Below are 22,877 nucleotides of genomic sequence, written 5' to 3' on the forward strand. Positions count from 1 at the left end.
GAATAACTTTTAAAAACCTTTGATTTAAATACATTTAAATCTCTGAAAAGTTTTTTTTCAGGTATAGCCAGATTTTCAATATTTGAGTTCTCTATTCACAGAAATTAATTTGAATGTTAGATATGTTATTTAAATATGTCTTAATTAAACATGTTAATACATATATTACTTAAATTATAAATATATTAATATTTAATAAGGGAAAATGTAATAGGGAGGTTAAAACTACTTTAAGAAACAAATAATAAAGAGGTTTTCTTCTATTCAATTCCTGGAAGAACACAAGAAACAAAGTGGATGCTGAAACAGGAGGCTTTTGAATTTTTTATTTCTTGGGCAATAAGTAATTATTAGTATTGATAATAGAATTTACTATATCAAGATACATAATTCATATGCTTTTAATTGTTTTTATGGTTGTGTATCTATATATTTATAGAAATTGAAGGGAGTACTGTTTATATTGTGGAAAATACTATTATAAATTTCACTACTTTACAGTTGAACTGTTTAAGATAAAAAACCTGAGCCTTATTGATGATAATGTCTTGGTAAAAAGTACTGAAGGCCCCAGATACCTGGGAAAAACCAAGGCAAACATCAGGAAGGAGCCTGGTGTCTTGGGGTCAATACTAGGGCAGAAGCAGGGTCGTATAGTAGAATGAGTTCAGACAGGAGTCTGACACTGGAGGAGTCAGGACACCTGAGACCCCAGGTGAAATTCACCTCCTAAGTAGAGAGGTGAATTCTCCTAGAGAATTGGATCCTCATAGCTCAGTTAGTAAATCATCTGCCTGCAATGCAGGAGACCCAGGTTCAATTCCTGGGTTGGGAAGATCCCCAGAAAAGGAAATGGCAACCCACTCCAGTATTCTTGCCTGGAGAATCCCATGGACAGAGGAAGGCTACAGTCCATGGGGGCTGTCCACTGGTGGGCTACAGTCCATGGGGTCACAAGAATCCGACATGACTGAGTGACTAAACCACCCCCACCACCATAGAAATGGAGTCCCTCATCTGCACAACCCTGGGTGGATTCGAGGATTAAATAAAGTGATATCTGAATGGCTGTGAGACCCTCTACCATCTTCTTCTTATTGCTGAGGTCTCCAGATAAGTCCTCCACATTTATCAATGACACTGGAGCATGGAGACTGGTTCCTTTTCATCCCTAACCCTGTCACTCATCTTGAGCAGATCATCTTGTTACTTCAAGTCCCTGACAACCTTATATCCATCCATCGTCGCCCACTTGCCCTCCTTGAACATGATAGGCTGTCATCACTGAACTGATTCACCCTGAGTATATTTCTGACTAAGTGATGTAAACCATTCTCTTGCCAACAGCTGTGTTTCCTTTGCCCCTTTAAGTTCTGCTTCAACCACTTGGAAAACCCCAACTATGACTCAATCCAACTTTTCCTTACAGAATGCATGTGTGTGTGCGCACATGTACACACACACAAATTGGGATATTTCTGCAACTTCTCAAATTTTCAAAGGTCTGTCTATATTCAGACTCACCTCTATTTCATTCTTTCTAGTCCTCTTGAGTAAAGATAATGCTCTCACCTACCCCTACAACCGCATCCACCTTCCCTTTCTCAAGGATCTTGGTTCATTGTTATCTACTCCATCTCCACTGATTTTCCCCTTAGCATATAAATAAATCTTTTCCGTCTGAAAACACCTACACACAGCCTTCTTTGTTTTTTTTTTCTTTTAGGGTATCATATATTAGAAAGTTCTACAAATCATAACATAATGACTCATTACACACAAATACAATTTGCACACACGTTTGTAACCATCGTTTTCTCCCTTTTGCTTCATAATTCAGTTTCTGAAGATGGCAGTTTACATTTGATATGTTCACCCGTCCACTTCTAAATACCCAACTGAGCCTTGATTCTAGTGACTCCACTAAAAGTGCTCTGGCCATAATCATCAGTGGCTGTTTTCTGTGATATAAAATGATTATTTTTTGAATCTTCTCTTGCCTGGTTTCTCACTGGAATTCGGTACCACTGATCATCCCTTCTTGGAAAAGACTTTCCTTTTACCCTCTCTGTTCTCCTATCTCTCTCATCATTCAGTCTTTCTCTTTTGTTCTGTGCACTCATTCTTAAACACTGCTATATTTATGAGCTCCAGACTCACATAATGAGTTATACAAGTTGATCCCATAGTCTCTTCAAACTCAATACTTGCAAAAACAAAACAAACCAACCAACCAAAAAAACCACATGGAGGATAAGAAATGGATTTAGGAAAAATGATGACGTTTTGTCCATCTTTCAATGAATGGATGAAGTTTTATCCATCTTTCTAATCATCTCATTTGGGATTTATTCTCCATTCCTTCTCTCCCTGACCACCACTGCGCAGGTAAGGATAAAGTTCTATACCTTTGCCACAGCACAGGTTGGGTTTAAATTCAAGTTCACCTTATAGCGACAACTTCCTAACTCTCAGGTTGCAAACTGGCAGCCTGCAGGTTGCCTCTAGCCTGCATATATTTAGCTTGGCTTATACAGTGTTTTAAATCATTTCGAATTTCTCTTCAACCAGAAAAGGAGCTTTTGTAAGAATCCCAATTCATGGCTTCCCCTGCATACCGGAAGCCAGGTAAGACAGGATTCCACGTTCATGTGCCTACAGTAATTCTAAGAGAGGAAAGGCTGCCTAGTTCCCATGGGGAGGCTCTGTCAGGCCCCCCCACCCCAGCTGTTTCTTTCATTTACATCACCAGTAAATGACTGGTGACCAGTCATCAGTCTGAGTGTGTAAACTTTTGTCCCTCACTCACTTCCCTGGCTCTGGATTTGTCCATCACCATCCTCCTGTCTACATTGATACTGAAGAATCTGTTCTAAAGCTCATTTCTGTGCAGAGCTTCTAGTTAAATTCCTTCCGTGGTTAACTATTAGCTCCTGGAGAAAGCAAATTCTTTCGTGTGGCATCAGGGTGTGTTTGCTATATCCCCCTCAGCTTCATTTCTCCCCCCACCTCCTTCTCCAAATCTATGCTTCTCCCCTTATACTGATGTTATTTGCAGTTGCCTTGCTAGGCCGTTTTCCTTCCTGCTGCATGAGAAAGCTTCCTATATGTGCTTCTTTCTGCCTGAAAGACTTCTCACTCCAGAGCACTCCAACTGTGCCTGACTTATACTACTTTAAAACTAAAGGGGGAAAAAAAAATAAAATAAAACTAAAGGGGGTAGTCCTCGACCCGCTGAACTCCAGCCTTGTGTAGGAACTTACCCTGTGTCCTTCCTTCACATTCTGCTTCCCGCCCTCATAGCGCTTGTCTTACTCCACGATCACCATGTGCCTGCTCTCACACAGATTATGAGTTCCTTAAAAACTGTGCAAGTGGCTGAATCTGAGCATAGCATGGAGTGTTTGGCAGATAAGTGAAAGTGAAGTCACTCAGTTGTGTCAAACTCTTTGCGACCCCATGGACTGTAGCATATCAGGCTCCTCCATCCATGGGATTTTCCAGGCAAGGGTAGTGGAGTGGGTTGCCATTTCCTTCTCCAGATAACAGGCAAGTATATACCTTCACTGGGCTTCCCTGGTGGCTCAGTGATAAAGAATTCACCTGGAATGCAGGAGACTTGGGTTTAATCCCCAGGTCAGGAAGATTCCCTGGAGAAGGAAATGGCAAGCCACTCCAGTGGAGAATCCCATGGACAGAGGAGCCTGGTGGGCCACAGTCCATGGGGTCACAAAGAGCCAGACACATCTTAGCAACTAAACAACAATAACATATATGTTCATAAAAAATTGTATATGTAAAAGCACTTTTTTTTTTCCTTTTTGCTGCACTGCATGGCATATAAGATCTTCTAACCTCCTCAACTGGGAATCAAACCCACATCTTCTACACTGGAAATGCAGAGTGTTAACCACTGACCACCAGGGACATTCTCTAAAAACACTTTTTAAAACTATTATTTTGCTTACATGGATGGTATTAATAGTACTATGAGTGCCCATAAGGAAAAGCAAAAGTTGTTTTGATATAAAAATTTTCAATACTCTATTATAAATAATGAAGGCCCAAAAGAATAAAATGAAATAAACTTGTTACCAAAAAATCTGTTGTCTGGCTTCTGTGTCTCAAATTTCTTAAAATAATTTGAAAATATCACCTTTTATAGATTAATAATTTGCATCTGTTTGAGGACTACATAGATTTAATAAAATAAATTGATCAGTTCTATAAGTAACTACTAAATACGTTATAGTGAGGAATCACCCCCAGAAATCTCTCTTGTTGGTTACGTGTCTACATTAAAGGAGTTATTATCTAGCAGATTCCTAAGGAATTAAATTTGGAAACTGCTACATTTTGATTCCTTTTCCAGTCTAAAATGTGCTTTCACAATCCACATCGCATTTAACTTTCACAATGTGGTGAATTAAGTAGCAGCACTGCTTCCCATTACAAATGAAGGACTTTCCAGGTACATGCAGCTTAGCAGAAGAGCTGGGATCCATCCCCAGCTTTTAAACTGGAGACAGGGATTCTACTTACTACAATACTGCTCTTTTCAAACTTCTACTTTCTTCAACTCTTCTGAGGAGGAGCCCAAGTCTTGGCTTGCTTTTAACAGGATTAAGAATCCTGCAGCAAAGTCTGGGGATGTCTCATTATTTCTCTTCTCAAGTAAACTAAACCGCTATCACATTTCGGCTAATAACTACTGTCAGAGACAGAACACACTGACTGGGGAGATCAGTTAGTTATATAATGGAGATCTACTTACAGAAGTAGCAAGCACAGTCCTTTTTTTAACAGCTGCGATTTTATAAAGCAGTTATATTTGGCCCTTCCTTGAAACAGCTGTGTACATTCTGTGCAGTGTTTTGAGTCTGCAAACTGGAACTTATGGGAATTCTAAACACTCTCCTCAGCTTCAAGAGAAAGTTTTATAAATGCAGGCATCACTGGCCATGTTGCAGTATTTGTTCATTTTCCTCTGACTTACATCACTCGACAAGAACTGCATGTGGCTGGAATGACGGGGTCAGTTTGTTTGAATAACACCAAGCATAACACTTTTGCTTTCTAACAACTTCCTGGGAGTAAAGTTGTCTGACATGAAAGAAATAAAGATCTTTTTACCCTAATTTATATAATACTATGTCAGGTTAATATTAAAATTTAAATCAAAGTTTTCCTGTGATTTGGGAGGGGGGTTAAAATGGGATTAAGACAAAGCATAATTTTGCTCATAATTTGGGGATTTGATTGAGCTTGACAGTTAAAGCAATTGTAATGAAAATGCTTGCATATAATATCATTTACAGAAGACTTTCACCTGTACAAAGAAAGACACTTCATAAGATACAACACTGAGATTTATAGTTTTAGAAGAGGGATATTCTTTCCATAGTTAGTCCAACAGTCAGTGTTCACTGTTCAATTTGGAAATTTTAAGAACATTAAACCCATCGTATAGGATACATTTTCTTACACAGTAAAAAGCTGACTCTAGCCATATTTCTATGATTCTAATGATATCTGCGGCCACAGGGAAGAACACATCATCAAAGAATGAGTAATTCATGTTTTAAAATCAGAATTTGGAGAACAGTTTCCCAAATCCTCCAGAACACTGTGAACTTCTCCTTTTTTAAAATTTCCCCTAACACTTTTGTTATTATAACTTTTGTTATTATTCAAGTTATGGCCACTTTTCTCACTCAACTATAAGGCACTTGAAAGCAGGGGCCACTGCTGTTTCATCCTTTGTTATATCTCTGGATCCTAGCACAAGATTTCATGCCAAGCAAGCTAGCTAGCTGATAATGAATGAACTGATACCTTTCTTAGAGCTCCATAGATTTTTACCAAGAGAATTGTTTTATCAAAAGATTTCATTGCTTTATTTTCCTTGTTGGGAGGGAGGTGGGCTCAAAATAAAATAATATGATTGGTTTGTAATATAGCTTATAGAACACTTGCTCTGGTCAATGCTTCTCCCTTGATAATAAATTTCAGCATTTTTGAACACAAGTAATTTCATAGTAAAGCAATTAAAAAATTTTTTTTGGTTATTTGGCTAAAGAAAAGAAAGCACTATTTAATATGCATTAAACAATTCTGATTATTATAAAAACATCCTTTTGATTTCTATGCAATATTTTCATGAAAACTTTTGAAATACTTAATTTAGTATGGTCTATAGTTAATGGAATGTACACTCAAAAGGCACCTCATAATGAGAAGCTGTTGTCCCCATTTTATAGAAAATAAAACTTAAGGTTATTGACAGATAAGAAAACTCAAAACACAGATCTAGTTAGGCACTAATGTGTATACTGACAGATGGCCTTTAAATTGGTTGGCAACTAGTAAATAATGAAGAAGTCTTTGTTATATTATATGGTGAAGATAAATTTTCCATCTTCAAAATCCGAGCTGGCAAGTGTCAAAACTTTGTTCAGTGAATGTTAACAACAGCAATAGAATCATGTTATTTTACAAAGGTGACATGAACATTTCATTTTCTATTAGGATGCAGTACTCCATTACAAACAGCTGTTAGATGCTAAAGCCATAATGCCTTAAAACAGGCCGTTCTGCAGCTCTCATTTCTGTGACCTAATTTTTGCTCATCTCATCTCTGTAGCCCAGGAGAGATGGTAGGTTAAGCCAGCATGGGTCTCACATGATAATCACAGTTTACGCAACTGTCACACCTAATGGTGTGATTCTCAAAGTCTATGATCCATACCCACAGTCTAATGAGAACAGAGAATGAAGTCCTGCATCCGTTCAGAGATCTGAGCTAGAGGAATGCCAAGTGGGCAGTACCTGGTTAACAGAGGCATCTGTATTAGCCACAGGTGAAGGGGAGCGACAAACAGGCGGAGAGGAGATCTCACTGTTGGTTCCCTCCTCCCCAGACTCCTCAGTGACAGGTGACAGCAAAGTGTGACAGCGACCTGCAGTCATCTGTCACATAGAATGTGGCCCAAAGGACACGAAAATCGGTTAGTTATATTAACAAAACACCTGACCAGGCATCGGTTAAAACAGAGATAACCATACAACAAAAGTTAAGAGTTACTGAGATCTCAATTTACATACAAATTCTGTGTTACTATTTGAAAGTTTTCTCAAGTGACTATGACACTAGGGACCATTGTAAAACAAACGTGGGTAGGGGATACAAGTCACATTATGGAGTTTCACTGTCGATTAAATATTTCTTTAACTTATGTTCCTTTTCTTGATTGTCTTTATAAATAACGATTAAAAATCACAAAGCAAACAAATGAGAGAAGGGTCTATGAATTAAAGCTTGGTCTTTTGTAGGTATTTCAAATTCCAACTATTCCAGCGAGACAAATGCACCCAAAGTAATATATCACAAAAAGAGGTCAGGTTTGGTTATACACTACTGAAGACACAGTACATATGTGTGAAAATATAAGTGCTGGAAAACAATGAATTAAGAGGATAATGAACTCATTTTAGATGCACAGTGATGGGGGAAATAACATTGCAGATAGAAATGAATGGAATTTATTTTAATCCAAAGTTAACTGTTGGATTTTCTACTATTTTATTCTTCTAATAATAGCTTTCCTTCCATATGTTGTGAAACATACAGAATAGGCAAGCATACCTAGTCACTCAGCACATTACCAGGAAGACCACACACACACAAATATATGTAGCGTGATTCTCCCATTCCCTCAGAAAACTAGAAAACTGTGCAAAGGAATTTTTTTGACACTCAGAGCCTCTGAGCATTGTTGCTAAATTATAAACAAATGCAGGGCTGACCTTCAGCACGTTAAGTAATTCAGGAGTCTCAAACAGCTTCGTTTCAACTGCCACTGATACAGTGTTAAAGACTGGCCTCGGCCCAAATGTAGTCAGAGAGTTAAGGGCACTGTTCTTCAGTTCATATCTGCAAGATCTCTAATACCAAGCCCCCTGAAAGGAGCTCAGGCTACTAGCCAGGAGACAGTAGGAAGAGAGCGCAACTGGCAAGCTGGCCTTGACCCTTACTCACCATGACCACAGAGGGGTGGGCCGAGGTCGCGGGGAGGAGCTCCCCGGCCAAGTCCTCCGTCCCCTCCGCCAGCCCCTCCACCTCGGTCACCGTCAGCAGCATGGTGGCGTGCTTCGCTTTCACGGTCAGCATCTTGCACTTGGAGTTCAAAGAGGCGATCTGCTCCTGGTAGCCCTTGATTTTCTGAGCCAGCTCCTGAGGAAACATATCCCCCCGCCTCGGGGTGTCACAGCAGCATCAGAAGGAAACAGAGCTAGTAGCGTTCATCTTCCTCCGGGGCTGGCCAATGAAATCACAGAGCCGCGCCAGACCGAGCGGCGGGGAGGCAGGATGTGGACGGTGCGAGCGCGGAGCCTGCCTGCCGCGCGCCCCGAGCCAGACCACAGCGCGCCGGGGCCCGGGAGGGGCGGTGGGGACCGCGCGCGGCGGGAGGCACGGAGCCAGGCGGCCGGGATTCTAATCTCAGAGATGCTCGGGGCTGGACTGGCATTTGGGTAACGTTAAAGACTGGCAACTTTCTTTAAAATGCCCGAGGAATCTGAAATTGCCAGATGGTTCATGCCATGGAAATTAGGTCATGTGATGACTAAAACTGCCAAAAATGCAATGCTCGGTTCTTACCATCTCGAATATGTCAAACAGAGCAGTCATTTGTGACAGGCGAGTCATAAAGTAAACTGCTCCTGAATTCCTGTGACCCCGGCGAGTTGATTTTTGCAGATAAGGTAAAGACTACTTAGGAAATCCTTAATTTTGATGCATTTTACTCCCCAAAGAAAATTTTGTGCGTTCATGAAATTTTCTCTCATGCACTCCATTATGCCTCTAATGTTTCTGGTGCCTCAAACTAGAGCTTTGAACTTGAAGTTCTGTTCAATTTTAATGTCTTTTGATTTCCTTTGTTAGTCAAAAAATTGTTTTGAGAGATAAAGGTTTTAAAATTTTTACAAGGAGCTAATTGAAAATATATTCTGAATAGCACAGAGCTCTTAAAAAACAAATATTATAGTATTAAAATTCTAAAATAATCTAAAATGGTAATCCTAAAATGTTAAATTTATACTTTTTTTACTTCAAAGACTAACAAATGAACATGTAAGCATTCTTTTTTTTTTACATTCATGTAAGCAAAAATATTAATCCTAAAAGTACAAAATCTCTGCTTTTTTTCTATTCCTTTTATTTGGCTTCTTCACTTGAAAAGCTGTCATTTAGTGTTTGTATGGTACCCATTTTGTGAATCTTTAAAATATGTGTGTATACACTCAAAGGAAAGCTTTGAACTTGACAGTCAAACTACAGCTTTGAACTTGAAGTTCAGAAACAAAATAACAATAACAAAATGATACACATGTATCTATATACAGGTGTATATGTATGAAAAGTGAAGTCACTCAGTCGTGTCTGACTCTTTGTGACCCCATGTACTGTAACCTACCAGACTCCTCTGTCCATGGGATTTTCCAGGCAAGAGTACTGGAGTGGTTGCCGTTGCCTTGTACACACAAACACACTGTTTTGTGATTGTTGTCACTTTGTGTTTCCCCTCCCAACCAAAACCGACTGTGTCAGTGTAAGGGAAAATAATTCAGGAGAATTCAGCTAGCAGCCTGTCTTCTTGACTTCTAGTAGAAAGTACAGGAATTTTTTAATCTCGGATTTAAAAAGTAGAAATCATCACTTCTTTACCTTTCAAGGTTGCAGATACTTATAAACCTAATAGGATTTTTTTTTTTTTTTTTTGGGCCAAGTCACACAGCTTGATGGATCTTAGTTTCCTGGATTGAACCCAGGCCCATGGCATTGAAAGTACCAAGGCCTAGCCACCAGACTGCCAGAAAATTCCCCTAATAGGATTTTTAAAATAATGATTAAATAGCTGTTTATCACATATGCTTAGTGCCTAACATATGAATACTCTATAAAAACTAGTAAACATGCATGTTTGGAAGTCATCTACCAGCTCACTGGACTCCTTGAATTCTGTTTTCAGCTAAAATTCTGTGCATTCATGAAAATTTCCCTTGTATACTCCACTGAGCCTTCATACCTTGGCTGCCCATCTGGTAGAATTGAGGACTCTGTGAGAAACAGAGTTAGCCTCAGTCCTTCCACCATTCATGCCCACAGGGATCTGGTCACATCCGCTATGGCAGTACCCTGCTTAGCACACTGAGAGCAAATGCCCGTTTTCTAAATCTCAAATTATTGGGTATAAAACTCATCTGAGTTGCTTGTTAGCAATGCAGTTCTGATCTAGGCTCCAAAAGATTTTGATTTATTAGGCCTATGAAAATCTGCCTTTTATCATTAGTCCAAGAGACTCCCTTGAAGAAATAGTTCTCTAGAACTTTTTTCTGTAAAAAGAAACCTGCCAGTATCCCAGGAGCTTTGTGGGTTGGGGGTCAAATTTGCTAAATTAAAATGGAGCATGGATGGGTTAATGAGTTCTCCATGCTCAGGAAGCGTATGTACGTGTAGTTTTAACTGAGTGTTTCTGAAGGTCAAGACAAGGGATGAGTGTACAAGTGGGAACTCGGGTACAGTGGCTGCTCTGAGGGATGGTGCCCTCTGGGCAACCACCTGCGCCCAGGAGCATGCCTTCTGTGTCACGTGGAAAGCAGCTCTGAGAGTCTCTTCTACGCTTTAAAAGTGACAGGATCACTTTTTTTTAAAATTAAATGTAACATTTGAAAAGTTACAGGGAAAAAAGTGAATTCCCTAGAAATAAACAAATGATTCGTCATCTTTATGAGTTAAAGTTAAGTATATGGAAACTAGCCTTACCTCAAAATGAAAATCCATTAAAAACACACATAAAAAAACAGGAAAACACATTCTCCCAGAATTCCGTTATAAATCAGGCTATCAGGCTTCCCCAACAACTCCCCCCAACCCCACCTCCACTCCCCACTGCCCTCCACAGCACTTTCCTTCCTGTGTTTGTTTTACACAAACAATGAGCCTGATGCAGGACTATGTCATTATAAACATGCAAGTACACTCTAAATCACATGCCAAAACTAACACAAGTCTGCACTAATGTTTAGAACTGGGAGAAGATGCGACAAAATGAACAGAGCATTGAACAGGAGCCAGAGGACAGTCTATGGCTGACTCTGCTGAGAGCTGGCAAGTCATTTATTCTCCTAGACCATCATTCTTTTTTTTTTCCAGTCTTAGTTCCCTGACCAGGGATTGAACTCGTGCCTCCTGCAGTGGAAGCTCTGAGTCTTAACCACTGGACCACCAGGGAAGTCCCCAAATATACCAGATTCGAATCTGTTTTCTATCAGTTACTACATCTGGAAGCTTAAGAAGTCATTCTAAAAAATTAATTTCTGTTTTCTTATCAGTAAAATGGAGACAATTCACACCCACACAAATTCTTAAGCTCATCTGGTTTTTGTGAAAGATAAACCGAAAACATTGTAAACTGTCTTAAAACACATAAAACAACAAAAAATCTATAGTAATGATAATTATTGTCATTCCAGATAGATTAAAAATATATATATATTTTCGGTGCTGTGGTTGAGAAGTTGTTGCAACAAAATTCTGGATCTTACAATGTGGGATATTAAAAGGAGTTTCAGAATAAATGTGTATTATGAAGTCTAATGTATGCCTTATATATAGTTTTCAAGTATTTGCAAAACATCTTTTCATTTAACCAGTGACAGAAGAGAAATGAATAGTTAACATAGATGATAGTCTACAGTATAGGAGTAAATGGAGGTAGGATATTTATTTACATTATTTTATAAATCATACATGAATGTGATGCATTGGATGTGACAAGAAATTAAAGAACTGCATTTGCCAAGACAGAGGGAGTGAGATTTTCCAACTGTTTAACAACAATTTTTAAAAATTCAACAATTGAATCTTATGAGAACCTTACTATGATATTCGGTTTGGAAAATTTTGTTGCTCTTATGAGAACATAGTTAAAATAGAGTAGATGGAAGGATAAGGATAAGCTAAATGTCTATGCTTGGCACAGAGAAAGAAGACACGCCCTCCTCTAGTAACTTTCCAAAATTCATGATGCTGTAATCAGCCCTCAAGGAAAGAGTCAATGTGATCTATACAGGATTTAACAAGTCAGGAAAGGAAAGTCATTGCTCTCCTGAAGGAACTGAAACACTCGAGGTATATGATCTCTGAGACCAGCTTTGCACAAAGGATGTTCCAAGTCCTAAGGTCATAATGATGCCAAAGACACAAGGAAGGAGGCATATCTGAAAATGGAAAAGCTGTTAAGAGTCATAACACGGTAATCATCAAAACCAACAATATGAGCCATTCACTGATTTTGGTAAAAGGAGGTGAAATGACCTATACGTAAAAGAGCAAATGATTTTCTCTTTAACATGAAATATCCCTTCTTTTTAATGAAGGCCATCAAAGCAGCAAGGCTTTAAGCATTGCTGTTCCTTATAATCTTTAAAGATAGGGAGTACAGGGACTTCTCTGGCAGTCCAGTGGTTAAGATTCCACACTTCCAGTGCAGGAGACACAGGTTCAATCTCTGGTCGGGGAATTAAGATCCCATATGCAGCATGGAGAGGCCAAATGAATACATAAAGAAAGAAGACAGGGAGTATAGTGTGTTTTGGTGTATGGATTGTGAGAATTCTGCTGGAAGCAGTCAGTGGGTCATGGTGGAGACAGACATGTCATGAATGTTGTGTCAAAAGGTTTTGGAATTAAGTGGAGGACTCATGCTACCGGGTCTTAGAGAACATCAGCAAAAATAGCACTCAAAATGCAAAGACAGCCAAAGAAGCTCTCCAAGAACCCAACATGTTATGCCCTGGACAGGGAAAAATCTTTCCATTTCATCTGCTAAAAACCAATCACATATTCTCACCAAGCCAGGGCCCTGCCCTTGAACTTGGCTTGTCTTACCTCATGCCGAGAAATCTGGGCTTGCAGTTCCTGGATGTTGCTGGTGGCCACAGGCTTATCCTCAATCTCTCTGTGAGCTCCTTCTATGAGTTCCTGGAGGTGCTGCATTTCTTGCTCATATTGTTCATATTGCACCACAGCCTCCTTTGAAGGAAAAAACAAAAGCATAGACGATTATCTGTCGATATCAGTAACTGTGTGTGTGCTCCTGTGCTGCTGCCTGACAAACTCTGGTGTTAATGTCTATTTACCCATGAGTCAAGGGAGCAAAAAAATGATGGAGGAAATTCCTAGATGATTCAAAGTTTTCTGCTGATGTTTCAGAGCCTTCTCTCTAAAACATTTTGTCAAGATTATTGATGTACTGAACATAGTGGTGCTGGAGAAGACTCTTGAGAGTCTTGAAAGCGAAGTCGCTCAGTCGTGTCTGACTCTTTGCAACCCCATGGACTGTAGCCTACCAGGCTCCTCTGTCCATGGAATTTTCCAGGCAAGAGTACTGGAGTGGGCTGCCATTTCCTTCTCTAGAGGCTCTTCCCAACCCAGGGATTGAAACCACGTCTTCTGCATTGCAGGCAGATGCTTCACTGTCTGAGCTACATTTGGCCGAATATAGTGGTGCTGGAGAAGACCCTTGAGAGTCCCTTGGACTGCAAGGAGATCAAACCAGTTAATCTTAAAGGAAATCAGTCCTCCTGAGTATTCATTGGAAGGACTGAAGCTGAAGCTGAAGCTCCAAATATTTTGACCACCTGATGCGACAAACTGACTCATTGGAAAAGACCTTGATGCTGGGAAAGATTGAAGGCGGGAGGAGCAGGGAACAACAGAGGATGAGATGGTTGGATGACATCACCGACTCAAGGGACTTGGATGGCACAACCAAATTTGATGGACATGAGTTTGAGCAAGCTCCAGGAGTTGGTGATGGACTGGGAAGCCTGGCATGCTGCAGTCCATGGGGTGGCAAAGAGTCAGACACAAATGAGCGACTGAGGTGAACTGAACTGAAGTGGTTAGATCTTCCTTCTTCTCCTTATTGTCCTAAAGATGACAATGTTATGGTCCAGAACATGGTAGAAAAGTAGTACAAAAAACATGATTACTTCATTTTTCTGTCAAGGAAATTCTGTGAGGGACTCAGCCAAGTGCTGGAATAGGAGATAGAAAAAATGAATGAAGTATGTCATTTGTAGCAAGAAAGGTAGAGGTTGTCTAGAGGTTGTCATACTGAGTGAAGTAAGTCAGAAAAAAACAAATATTATATGAGATCACTTACATGTGGAATCTAAAAAAAATGGTACAAATAATGAACTTATTTACAAAGCAGAGAATCACAAATGTAGAAAATAAACCTGTGGTTATCAAGGAGGGGGAGATGGGGGATAAATTGGGAGATTGGGATTGCAGATTCTTTACTGTCTGAATCACCAGGGAAGCCCATGTATAAAATAGATGACTAATAAGGACCTGGGGCTTCCTTGGTAGCTCAGATGGTAAAGAATCTCCCTTCAATGCAGGAGACCCAGGTTTGATCCCTGGATCGGGAAGATCCCCTGGAGAAGAGAATGGCTACCCACTCCAGTATTATTGCCTGTAGAATCCCATGGACAGAGGAGCCTGTCGGGCCAAAGTCCCTGGAGTCATAAGAGTTGGACATGACTGAGCAACTAACACTTTCACTTTCACACAAGGACCTACTGTATAGCGCAGGGAACTCTACTCAATACTCTATAATGACATATATGGAAAAGGAATCCAAAAAGGTGTGGATATATGTATAACTGATTCACTTTACTAGACACCTAAAACTAATACAACATTGTAAATCAACTACACTCCAATACAAATTTATAAAAAATGAATGAAGTGTGACTTCTACACTCAGGAATTTACTGTCTAACAAATCAAAAGATAATTCAGGAAGAGTTGACCAAATAGACCATTAGTGGTTTAATGAGAGGGCATGTTTACAATTTTTGGATAAAGTAGGTGAAATATTAGTTGAAAGCAGATATGAGATAGTTTTATTTCTTCAATATGCGATAGTTTCATTTCTTCCTAGTAAATAATTGGTCTCTTAGGTGAAGGGACTAAGAGTTATAGCTGGGTGTACTTCTCAGGCAACAAAATATATCATAAGCTGAAATATGAAAAAAAAAATCTGTAGTGTGCCTTAGCAGTAAAATCTTATTACAAAGTTTTAGATGATTTTCAGATGAATAATAACATAAAAATATATGGTTGAATATAAAACTAACCTTTACAAGTTTTTTTATTATATATATATTATATATATTATATAATAAAATATATATATTATATATATATATGCTGCTAAAAGATAGTTTTCACCAAAATATATTTTTAATAGAGCTTGCCCCAGGCATTTGTGGGTGATCTAAATGATAGCATTTCATGTCCCTATTTTATATAATCACAACAAGCTGTCAGAGTTAACAGTCTGGATGTGTTCTGATGGCTGAGCCCACGCAAGTGCTAAGAAAAGCAGCCCGTGACTCATTCGCTGCTGCTCTGCTGGCGGCGTGGGGGCCGCCTGCAGACGCTGGCTGGCCCAGCTGCACGTGCCTGCATGATGTTGCACTGCTGGATGGCCGTGTGCTGGAGCCGGCTGGCCTCCTCCTGCAGGTGCAGAGCCGCGTGGCAGAGCGGCAGGCTGGTGACCACGTCCTCGGGGATCCGGAGCGCGCTCTGACAGACCTGCACTGCGTGGACTTTTGGCTTGAGGGACTCCATCTCAGACAGCAAATGCTGAAAGTGCAAGTTCGCATTCTAAATTTTAAAATTCTATATTTATACAATTTGATATCAATTTATTTATATAAGGTATATGTAGATATAAAATATACATTTTTCCTGGGACTTTCCTGGGTGGTCCAGTGGTTAAGAATCCACCTTCCAATGCAGGGGACTCAGGTTCGATCCCTGGTCAGGGAACCAGGATCCCACATGCTGGGGGCAACTGTGCCTACACGCCACAACTTGAGAAGCCCGTGTGCCTCAACTCCTGAGCCCATGTGCTCTGGAGTCTGTGCTCTATAACAAGAGAGGCCCACACACCACAACAAAGACCCAGCATAGCCAGAAAGAAAAAAAATTTTTTTTTCCCATTTAAAAGATATATTCTAAAATATTTTAAAAATTTACATTTTAATAGTTTATTTCAAAAGCAAGAGATATTAACTAAATTACAGTTCTGTCCAAAGTTATAAAAATTTTCCCAGGAATTTTTTTTTAATACTGCATACAGTGCTCAGACAATAAGTTTAGAAATCACTTTTCCTAACTATCCTTTCTTTTTCAAAAATATAGCTCCCCCCTCATTTCCCCTGAATTATTTTTGCTTGCCTGTCGGTGAGACAGTTGCTCCTTGAGACTTAGACGTCCAACTTCTGGAGAAGTCAGGGTTGTCTGGGCTTGCTCCAAAGCAACTTGTAAGTTTCTGAGCTCTGCTTCAAATTTTTTCATATCCTGCAGAGTAAGAGTGACATCAATGTTGATATATAAGCACCTGAAGTCCAAAGTCATAGGTGGAGACTACTATCATGTAAACAGGCAGTGAAACAAGAGGGAAGGGGGGAGGGGTACAACCATTAAAACAATGACATAGCCATAGGACATGACAAAAACTGATTAGAACCAACTAGGTCCAAGATGGCAGAAGATCTGACTTACGGTAGCCCTTGAGCTTCGTTCTATTCTATTGGTAATACATCAGCATCTAAATGACACGTGCACCAGCACCAGAACAGTTTTGAGGCCAATCATAAGTTAAAAAATGGGTGGTGGCCCAGTTCCCGGAAATCCCCATTCTTTCCCCCAAAATAATTGGAATAATCCTCCCACTCATTAGTCTATGAAACTTCCCAGCCCATAAAAATGAACCACAATATTTCGGGGCTCTCTCTCACCTTCTATGACGGCCCACACTCTGTGGAGTGTGTTTCTCTCTAAATAAATCCACTTCTTACCTATAACTCTATCTCTCACTGAATTCTTTCTGCCTCAAGACATCCAAGAACCTCAGATTCACCAGGAACAGCCTGACCCCCTATAGGGCCTTCTGGGGCAGACCCTTCCCCCTATACCCTCTATTTTAGCTCCTCTTCGAAGTACCCAGATAATAGTATCTGATGTACATTTCCTGACTTGTTTTACAGATGTTAAAATCCCCCACCAAATGGATGGTGTTAACTACTTGATGACCAAGAGCACACAGCTCCAGGCGTCCTGGAGCTTAAGGACTGATAATGTTAACCCACCGCCCTGTCACCCCACCATCAGCCAATCAGAGAATTGTGCATGAGCTGATCACAGATCCTTCAAAACTCCTTCCTCATCTGGCCTTAAAAATGCTTTGCTGAAACCCTTCGAGATGTTATGGGTTTTTTGGACATGAGCTGTCTGCTTCCTTGCACAGCCCTATAATAAACCTTTGTCTGCTTCAGACTCCAACGTATGGTACTGTGTGACCTCACCATGCGTCAGGCCTAAGAGGGTAACATTCATAGTCAAGAAGGCTCATTAGAGGTGAACACTCTATGTGCACTTTCTGCCACCATTTGTTTTTACCTTAAAAATGTATCTGTGAATTTTATTTTATTTTATGGTCACAGCATGTGGGATCTTGGCTCCCCAGCCAGGGATTGAATCCACGTCCTTTGCATTGGCAGCACAGAATCTTAACCACTGAACTGCTAAGGGCCTCCCATCATTGTTGTTTTTAATGATGTGTGTGCTCAGTCGCTCAGTCATGTCGGACTCTTTGCGACCCCCTGGACTATAGTCTGCCAGGCTCCTCTGTCCATGGAATTTTCCAGGCAAGAATACTGAAGCGGGTTGCCACTTCTTATTCCAGGGAATCTTCCCAACCCAGGGATCGAAACTGCATCTCTTGTGTCTCCTGCATTGCCAGGAGGATTCTTTACCACTGTGCCACCCAGGAAGCCCATAATGATACACTTTTCCATTTAAATAACCCTTTTTTTTTTTTTTTACCTTGGCAGCATCGTGGAGACTCTGTAAACGAATTTTGATCACCTGTCGCAGCTCCTCCGTCTCCCGTCCCAGATCTGCCACTTGCTGAGACATTGTTTCTGTATGGTACACACTATCGAGGTACTGTAGTTTCTCAGTCATTGCTTCCAGATCATTGTGAATATCTTCAGATTCTTCTAGCATGGCCTAGAGTGAATTATCAACATCCAGGACATTGGTAGGTAGGTAAAGAGGTAATCAGGACAGTGTGGTGTAAAGACAATCAGATTGGGAAAGGGATAAGGAGATTGAATTTACTTTCCCGCACACACTGTGTATTTTATTGTGTTTAAACGTCACAGCCCTGTGCCTGTTTCCTACTTCCTGTCACCCCCTTTTCAGAGAAAAAGAAATCAAAGGTGAGGAGCTGTAAACAATCTGTTGAGGCCATATGTGTTGAACCATAAGGCTAGTCCTCAGTCTGCCACCCCAAGCTACTCAGGACAGGAATATTCTAGCAGTGGTGATGCTCGGAGGCATTGGGTGTCTTCATCAGCTCACTGGCCTCTCTTTTCTCATATTCAACTAAAGAGATGCTTTTCAGCTCTCATATTCTATAGCTCAGCTCTAAGCATATATGGATCTAAGATACGAAAATAAGACTCAAATGCTTGAAGTGAGACAAAGGGGTAGAAACTATTTGGGATTAAACAAAGCCCTTGGCATTCAGGACAGCATCATCTATTGAGACTAACAAGCATATGAATGGAATAATAAATATATAATATGCATTGTATGAGTAGAGTGAAAGAGAAGAAAGGGTTAAGGATGCCAGAAATGAGAGGTGGTATTACCTGTAGGAGGGTTGGGAGAAGGCATCCTGGAAAAGTCACATCTGAGCTAAGTCAGAGAATGTCTCTATTTGTACAGATGGAGAGGAAAAGGAAAGACCTTTTCTGCTGAAGGGACAGCGTAAGCAAAGGCACATAGGTGAGTGGGCACAAAATGTGCAGTTCCTGGGGCGTGCAATGAGTAAAGAGGAGAATGGGAGGCGGGACATCACTCTTTTGCAATAGATCCCTTTTTAAAAAGTAAAGTACATTGTTTTCTCTTGCAATATCATATACATATATTATAAAGCTTAGAAAACATTGAAAAATAAAGAAGATAAAATATTCCACAATCCCATACTCCAGGGATGACTTTAAATAAGGGATAACTGCTGTTCAATTTGGGTATAATTTTAGGTGATTGAGATCATAAGATACCTACAATTTCTTATCTTTTTCGCTTGGCATTAAAACACATGCATTTTCTATGCATTGTTTTTGGATAAACTCAGTTTTCATTAATTCTTAAGGCAGACAGACATGAAAGAACTCCCTGGAACATTGTGTACAGGCCGAGTTCTCTCCTGAGCATCTGTGTGAGGTCACCACCGACACCTGACCTCTGTCCCCCTGTGCCCTCGATGCACCCAAGCCAGCCACCTGCCCAAGCCAGAAAAACCTGACAACCATCCTGGGCTCCTTTCTCTCTTTTATCCACATCCAGAAGCCTCCAAGTCCAGAATTCTCGCTAGGGAAAGCCCCTTGATTTTCATCCTCTCAACCTCCTAAGTGAGACTTTCTCACTGTCTACTGGAATATTGAAACCACTGTCTATGTTGTCTTACCTTCATCAATCTGTCTTCCACAGGCTTCTAAGTCATCTTTCTTAACCTATAGGTCTGAGCTTGTCACCTGCCTGCAGAATGTCTGTCAAAGGCTTAGAGCAACTTCAGGAGAAAGGTCAAGATCTCCATAGGCTCTCATGACCTGGCTTTGTCTTCTCTTATCTCTCTGGCCTCTTTCCAGCTCTCAGCAAAGCCCCTCCTCAGTGCGTGAAGCAGAGGACCCCTCCCTCTTTCTGCTGGGATTTTCCCGTGCATTTTAGGCTGTGTATCTTTCAGGACTCAGCTCAGAGTCACCTTTTCCTTCCTTGTGCTGCTCTCTGCTAAGTTGTTTCAGTCATGTCCAACTCTTTGTGACCCCCAAGGACTGTAGCTTGCCAGGCTCTGCTGTTCATGGGATTCTCCAGGCAAGAATACTGGAGTGGGTTGCTATGCCCTCCTCCAGGGCATCTTCCTAACCCAGAAATTGAGCCCACATCTCTTGCATCTCCTGCACTGGCCGGTAGGGTCTTTCTAACCAGTACCACCCGGGATGCCCAGTTTCTTTCCTTCCTTAATCTAACCTGGCTCCTGTTGCTTAGTCACTCAGTCATGTCTGACTCTCTGCAGCCCGCTGGACTGTAGCCCACCAGGCTCCTCTGTCCATGACATTTTCCAGGCAAGAATACTAGAGTTGGGTGCCATTTCCTATTCCAGGGGATCCTCCCAACCCAGGGAGCGAATCTGTATCTCCCGGGTCTCCTGCATTGGCAGGCGGATTCTTTACCACTAGTACCACCTGGGAACCCCCTCTATCTCTTTTCTCCCTTCAATTATCCACTCCCTGGGGCAAGGCAGGGAATATTCTTTGTATTCCAAATGCCTAACAAAATTCCCAGCTTTGGAAAGCACTCTATAAACGTTTATTGAATAATAAATGAATGAGAATAGGGGCTATTTTTAAAAACTAAAAAGAAGAAAACCTTCATGGTCAATTAAAACCTTCATGGTCTACATTCTATCTTATTAAATCCAAAAATTTATTCAGAAAACCTTTTTTAACATTATTTAAGTTTTCTTTAAAATTTCAGTATAGTCATTAATACTCATATAAAACACTTCCTACATTTTGGATTACAGAGTAGTAATGTTTTGATGAGCATGATACATTTTCCAACTGTTTTTCAAAGCGATTTTACCAAGTTACCAACAGTGTCTGAGAGCTCTCGCTTCCTTAAATATGAGCTTTTGAATAACAGTGTTGACAATGAAAATGCTTTCTTTTAAGTTTGCATTCTAGATCTCTAATGAGTATTTTTTTCCATTGTCTACAACCAGTTGTAACTTAAATCTTGTCTGTTAATGCATAACGCAGATCTTCAAGCAGAACAACTCTGCAGTTGTTTAAGAAAGACTTCTTGAGAGGAGAGTGCAAGATTAATTAGAGAAGAACGATAAATACAGGGAAACCAATTAGGAGCCTGTTAAAGCGGGAAAATGAGGTTTTGATCTAGAACCTGTCAACAGGAATGGAAAAGGGCATGTATTTAAATGACATGAGTATACATAAATCAGAACAAAAAAGAAAATCTAACATACTTGAGGATATCCATGTAACTTAAAAAGGACCATTTTGTATTTGATGCCCTGATAACTGGGCTAAAAGATATCTGTATCTAACTCAAGCCTAAATTTAAAAAGATGAAATAATTTCCTGGATGATATGGCCAAGAGAAAACTTCAGAGGAAGTGAAGTCATGCAGCCTCCATGTGGTGTGGACTTATTCCAGCTGGCCCCTACTTCCTACAGGAGGTCAGCCCGCTGTGACCAGGCGGAAGCGCTGGAAGGAGGAGGCATGAGATTCAGGCTCTGACTGAGCCCACAGGTGCCAGGCGTTGTGCTTGATGATTGCACACATGTTAAACCATTTGATCCTCGTGACAACTCTGCAATATGCATATCATTTACACCTCCATCTTACTGATGAGAAGACTGGATTCTGAAAGGCAAAGTAGTTTGCTCCAAAGTACACAGCCCTAAGTGGCAGGACGTGGCTTTCCCATCAGTCTGAGTCTAGAGCCTGTGATCTTTCCACCTGTCCCTACATCTCTTCCTAAGGATAGAATTTCCCACCATATCCTTGTGTACAATTGTTTCAAAGAAGTTGCAAAAAAAAAAAAAAAAGATACTATATGGATGATTATTTTTGGTCTTGGGGAATGGAAAATTTAGAGGTGATAGAGGATATTTATTTACTTATTCAGTCTTATGAAATCTCATGGGTAGCTGCTTTTTTTTTTTTTTTTCAATCCCCAGGACAAGTTGTTAAAGCTACCTTGGCTTTCATTTCTCTTGGCATCTTCAATAATTTTTCATCACATTCCTCCAAATTTTCTGTCAGTCTAGCCAGTTAAATCAAATTACCCTCTTAGTTACCTTTTGAAAACTATTTTTCCTAAAGTTACCTGATGTGAAACGTATTGTTCTCGAAGCTGGCTTGCAGAATTCCATGCAATCTTTCCATGTACCAAGATTTTAGTTTTCTCAATCCACCTTAAAATTAATTCAAGCATTTCATTGTATTCTTCTAGATGGGATGCTGCCTGAAAAATAAATCATTACCATTCAGATAAAAAATGGATACTCTGCTTCTTGAGCTAGAAATCAGTCTTCTATTTCTCTTTGGATACAGTAATCCTGGCAGTTGATCATTATGATATCTATGATATCCAAAGGTATAATGAAAAATAATTTCCTTATTGAAAACCTATTTAAGACTTCCCAGTGATGTTAGGATGAAGTCCAGTTTCCTAATATGCTTGAATAATCTGTCTTTAAAAAAAAAACTCCACTCTCATCTCTTATTCCTCTGTAGAGCTCTTCTCTCTCCCCTTTTTCATACTCTACCTTCACTGAGTAAGGAGGTGGTAGGTGGGGATTATAACTTTCAATATTATAATTTTCTGGTTGCAAATTCTGATCTAACTCATGTTTGACTGCAGAAAAACAACATACTCAATTTGCAAAAGTTCAGTCTATACTCAAAAATTATGATGAAGTGTGACCTGAACCAATTAAGTAAAGATTAAGTAAAGACAGTTCAGTTCAGTTCAGTCGCTCAGTTGTGTCCAACTCTTTGCAACCCCGTGAATCACAGCATGCCAGGCCTCCTTGTCCATCACCATCTCCCGGAGTTCACTCAGACTCACGTCCATCGAGTCCATGATGCCATCCAGCCATCTCATCCTCGGTCGTCCCCTTCTCCTCCTGCCCCC

At 40.3% G+C, this 22,877-nt stretch overlaps 1 protein-coding gene across 15 annotated transcripts in view; it reads right to left on the reverse strand.

Annotated features, from left to right (window-relative positions):
- The window catches only part of SYNE1 (spectrin repeat containing nuclear envelope protein 1), a 494,970-nt gene that overhangs the window by 174,656 nt on the left and 297,437 nt on the right, over positions 1-22,877 (reverse strand). For 14 of the 15 annotated variants that reach the window (XM_040238711.1, XM_040238710.1, XM_040238701.1 and 11 more), the window contains 7 exons: positions 22,068-22,205; positions 17,972-18,157; positions 16,322-16,444; positions 15,542-15,724; positions 12,953-13,096; positions 8,039-8,233; positions 6,829-6,969 (listed from right to left, as the gene is read on the reverse strand). In XM_040238711.1, the coding sequence (XP_040094645.1) occupies positions 6,829-6,969; positions 8,039-8,233; positions 12,953-13,096; positions 15,542-15,724; positions 16,322-16,444; positions 17,972-18,157; positions 22,068-22,205 (1,110 nt within the window). The remainder of the gene's footprint in view (positions 1-6,828; positions 6,970-8,038; positions 8,234-12,952; positions 13,097-15,541; positions 15,725-16,321; positions 16,445-17,971; positions 18,158-22,067; positions 22,206-22,877) is intronic. The other variant, XM_040238708.1, reaches the window with a different exon arrangement.

This window comes from Oryx dammah, unplaced genomic scaffold (assembly GCF_014754425.2).
Source record: "Oryx dammah isolate SB20612 unplaced genomic scaffold, SCBI_Odam_1.1 HiC_scaffold_4, whole genome shotgun sequence".
NCBI lineage: Eukaryota > Metazoa > Chordata > Mammalia > Artiodactyla > Bovidae > Oryx > Oryx dammah.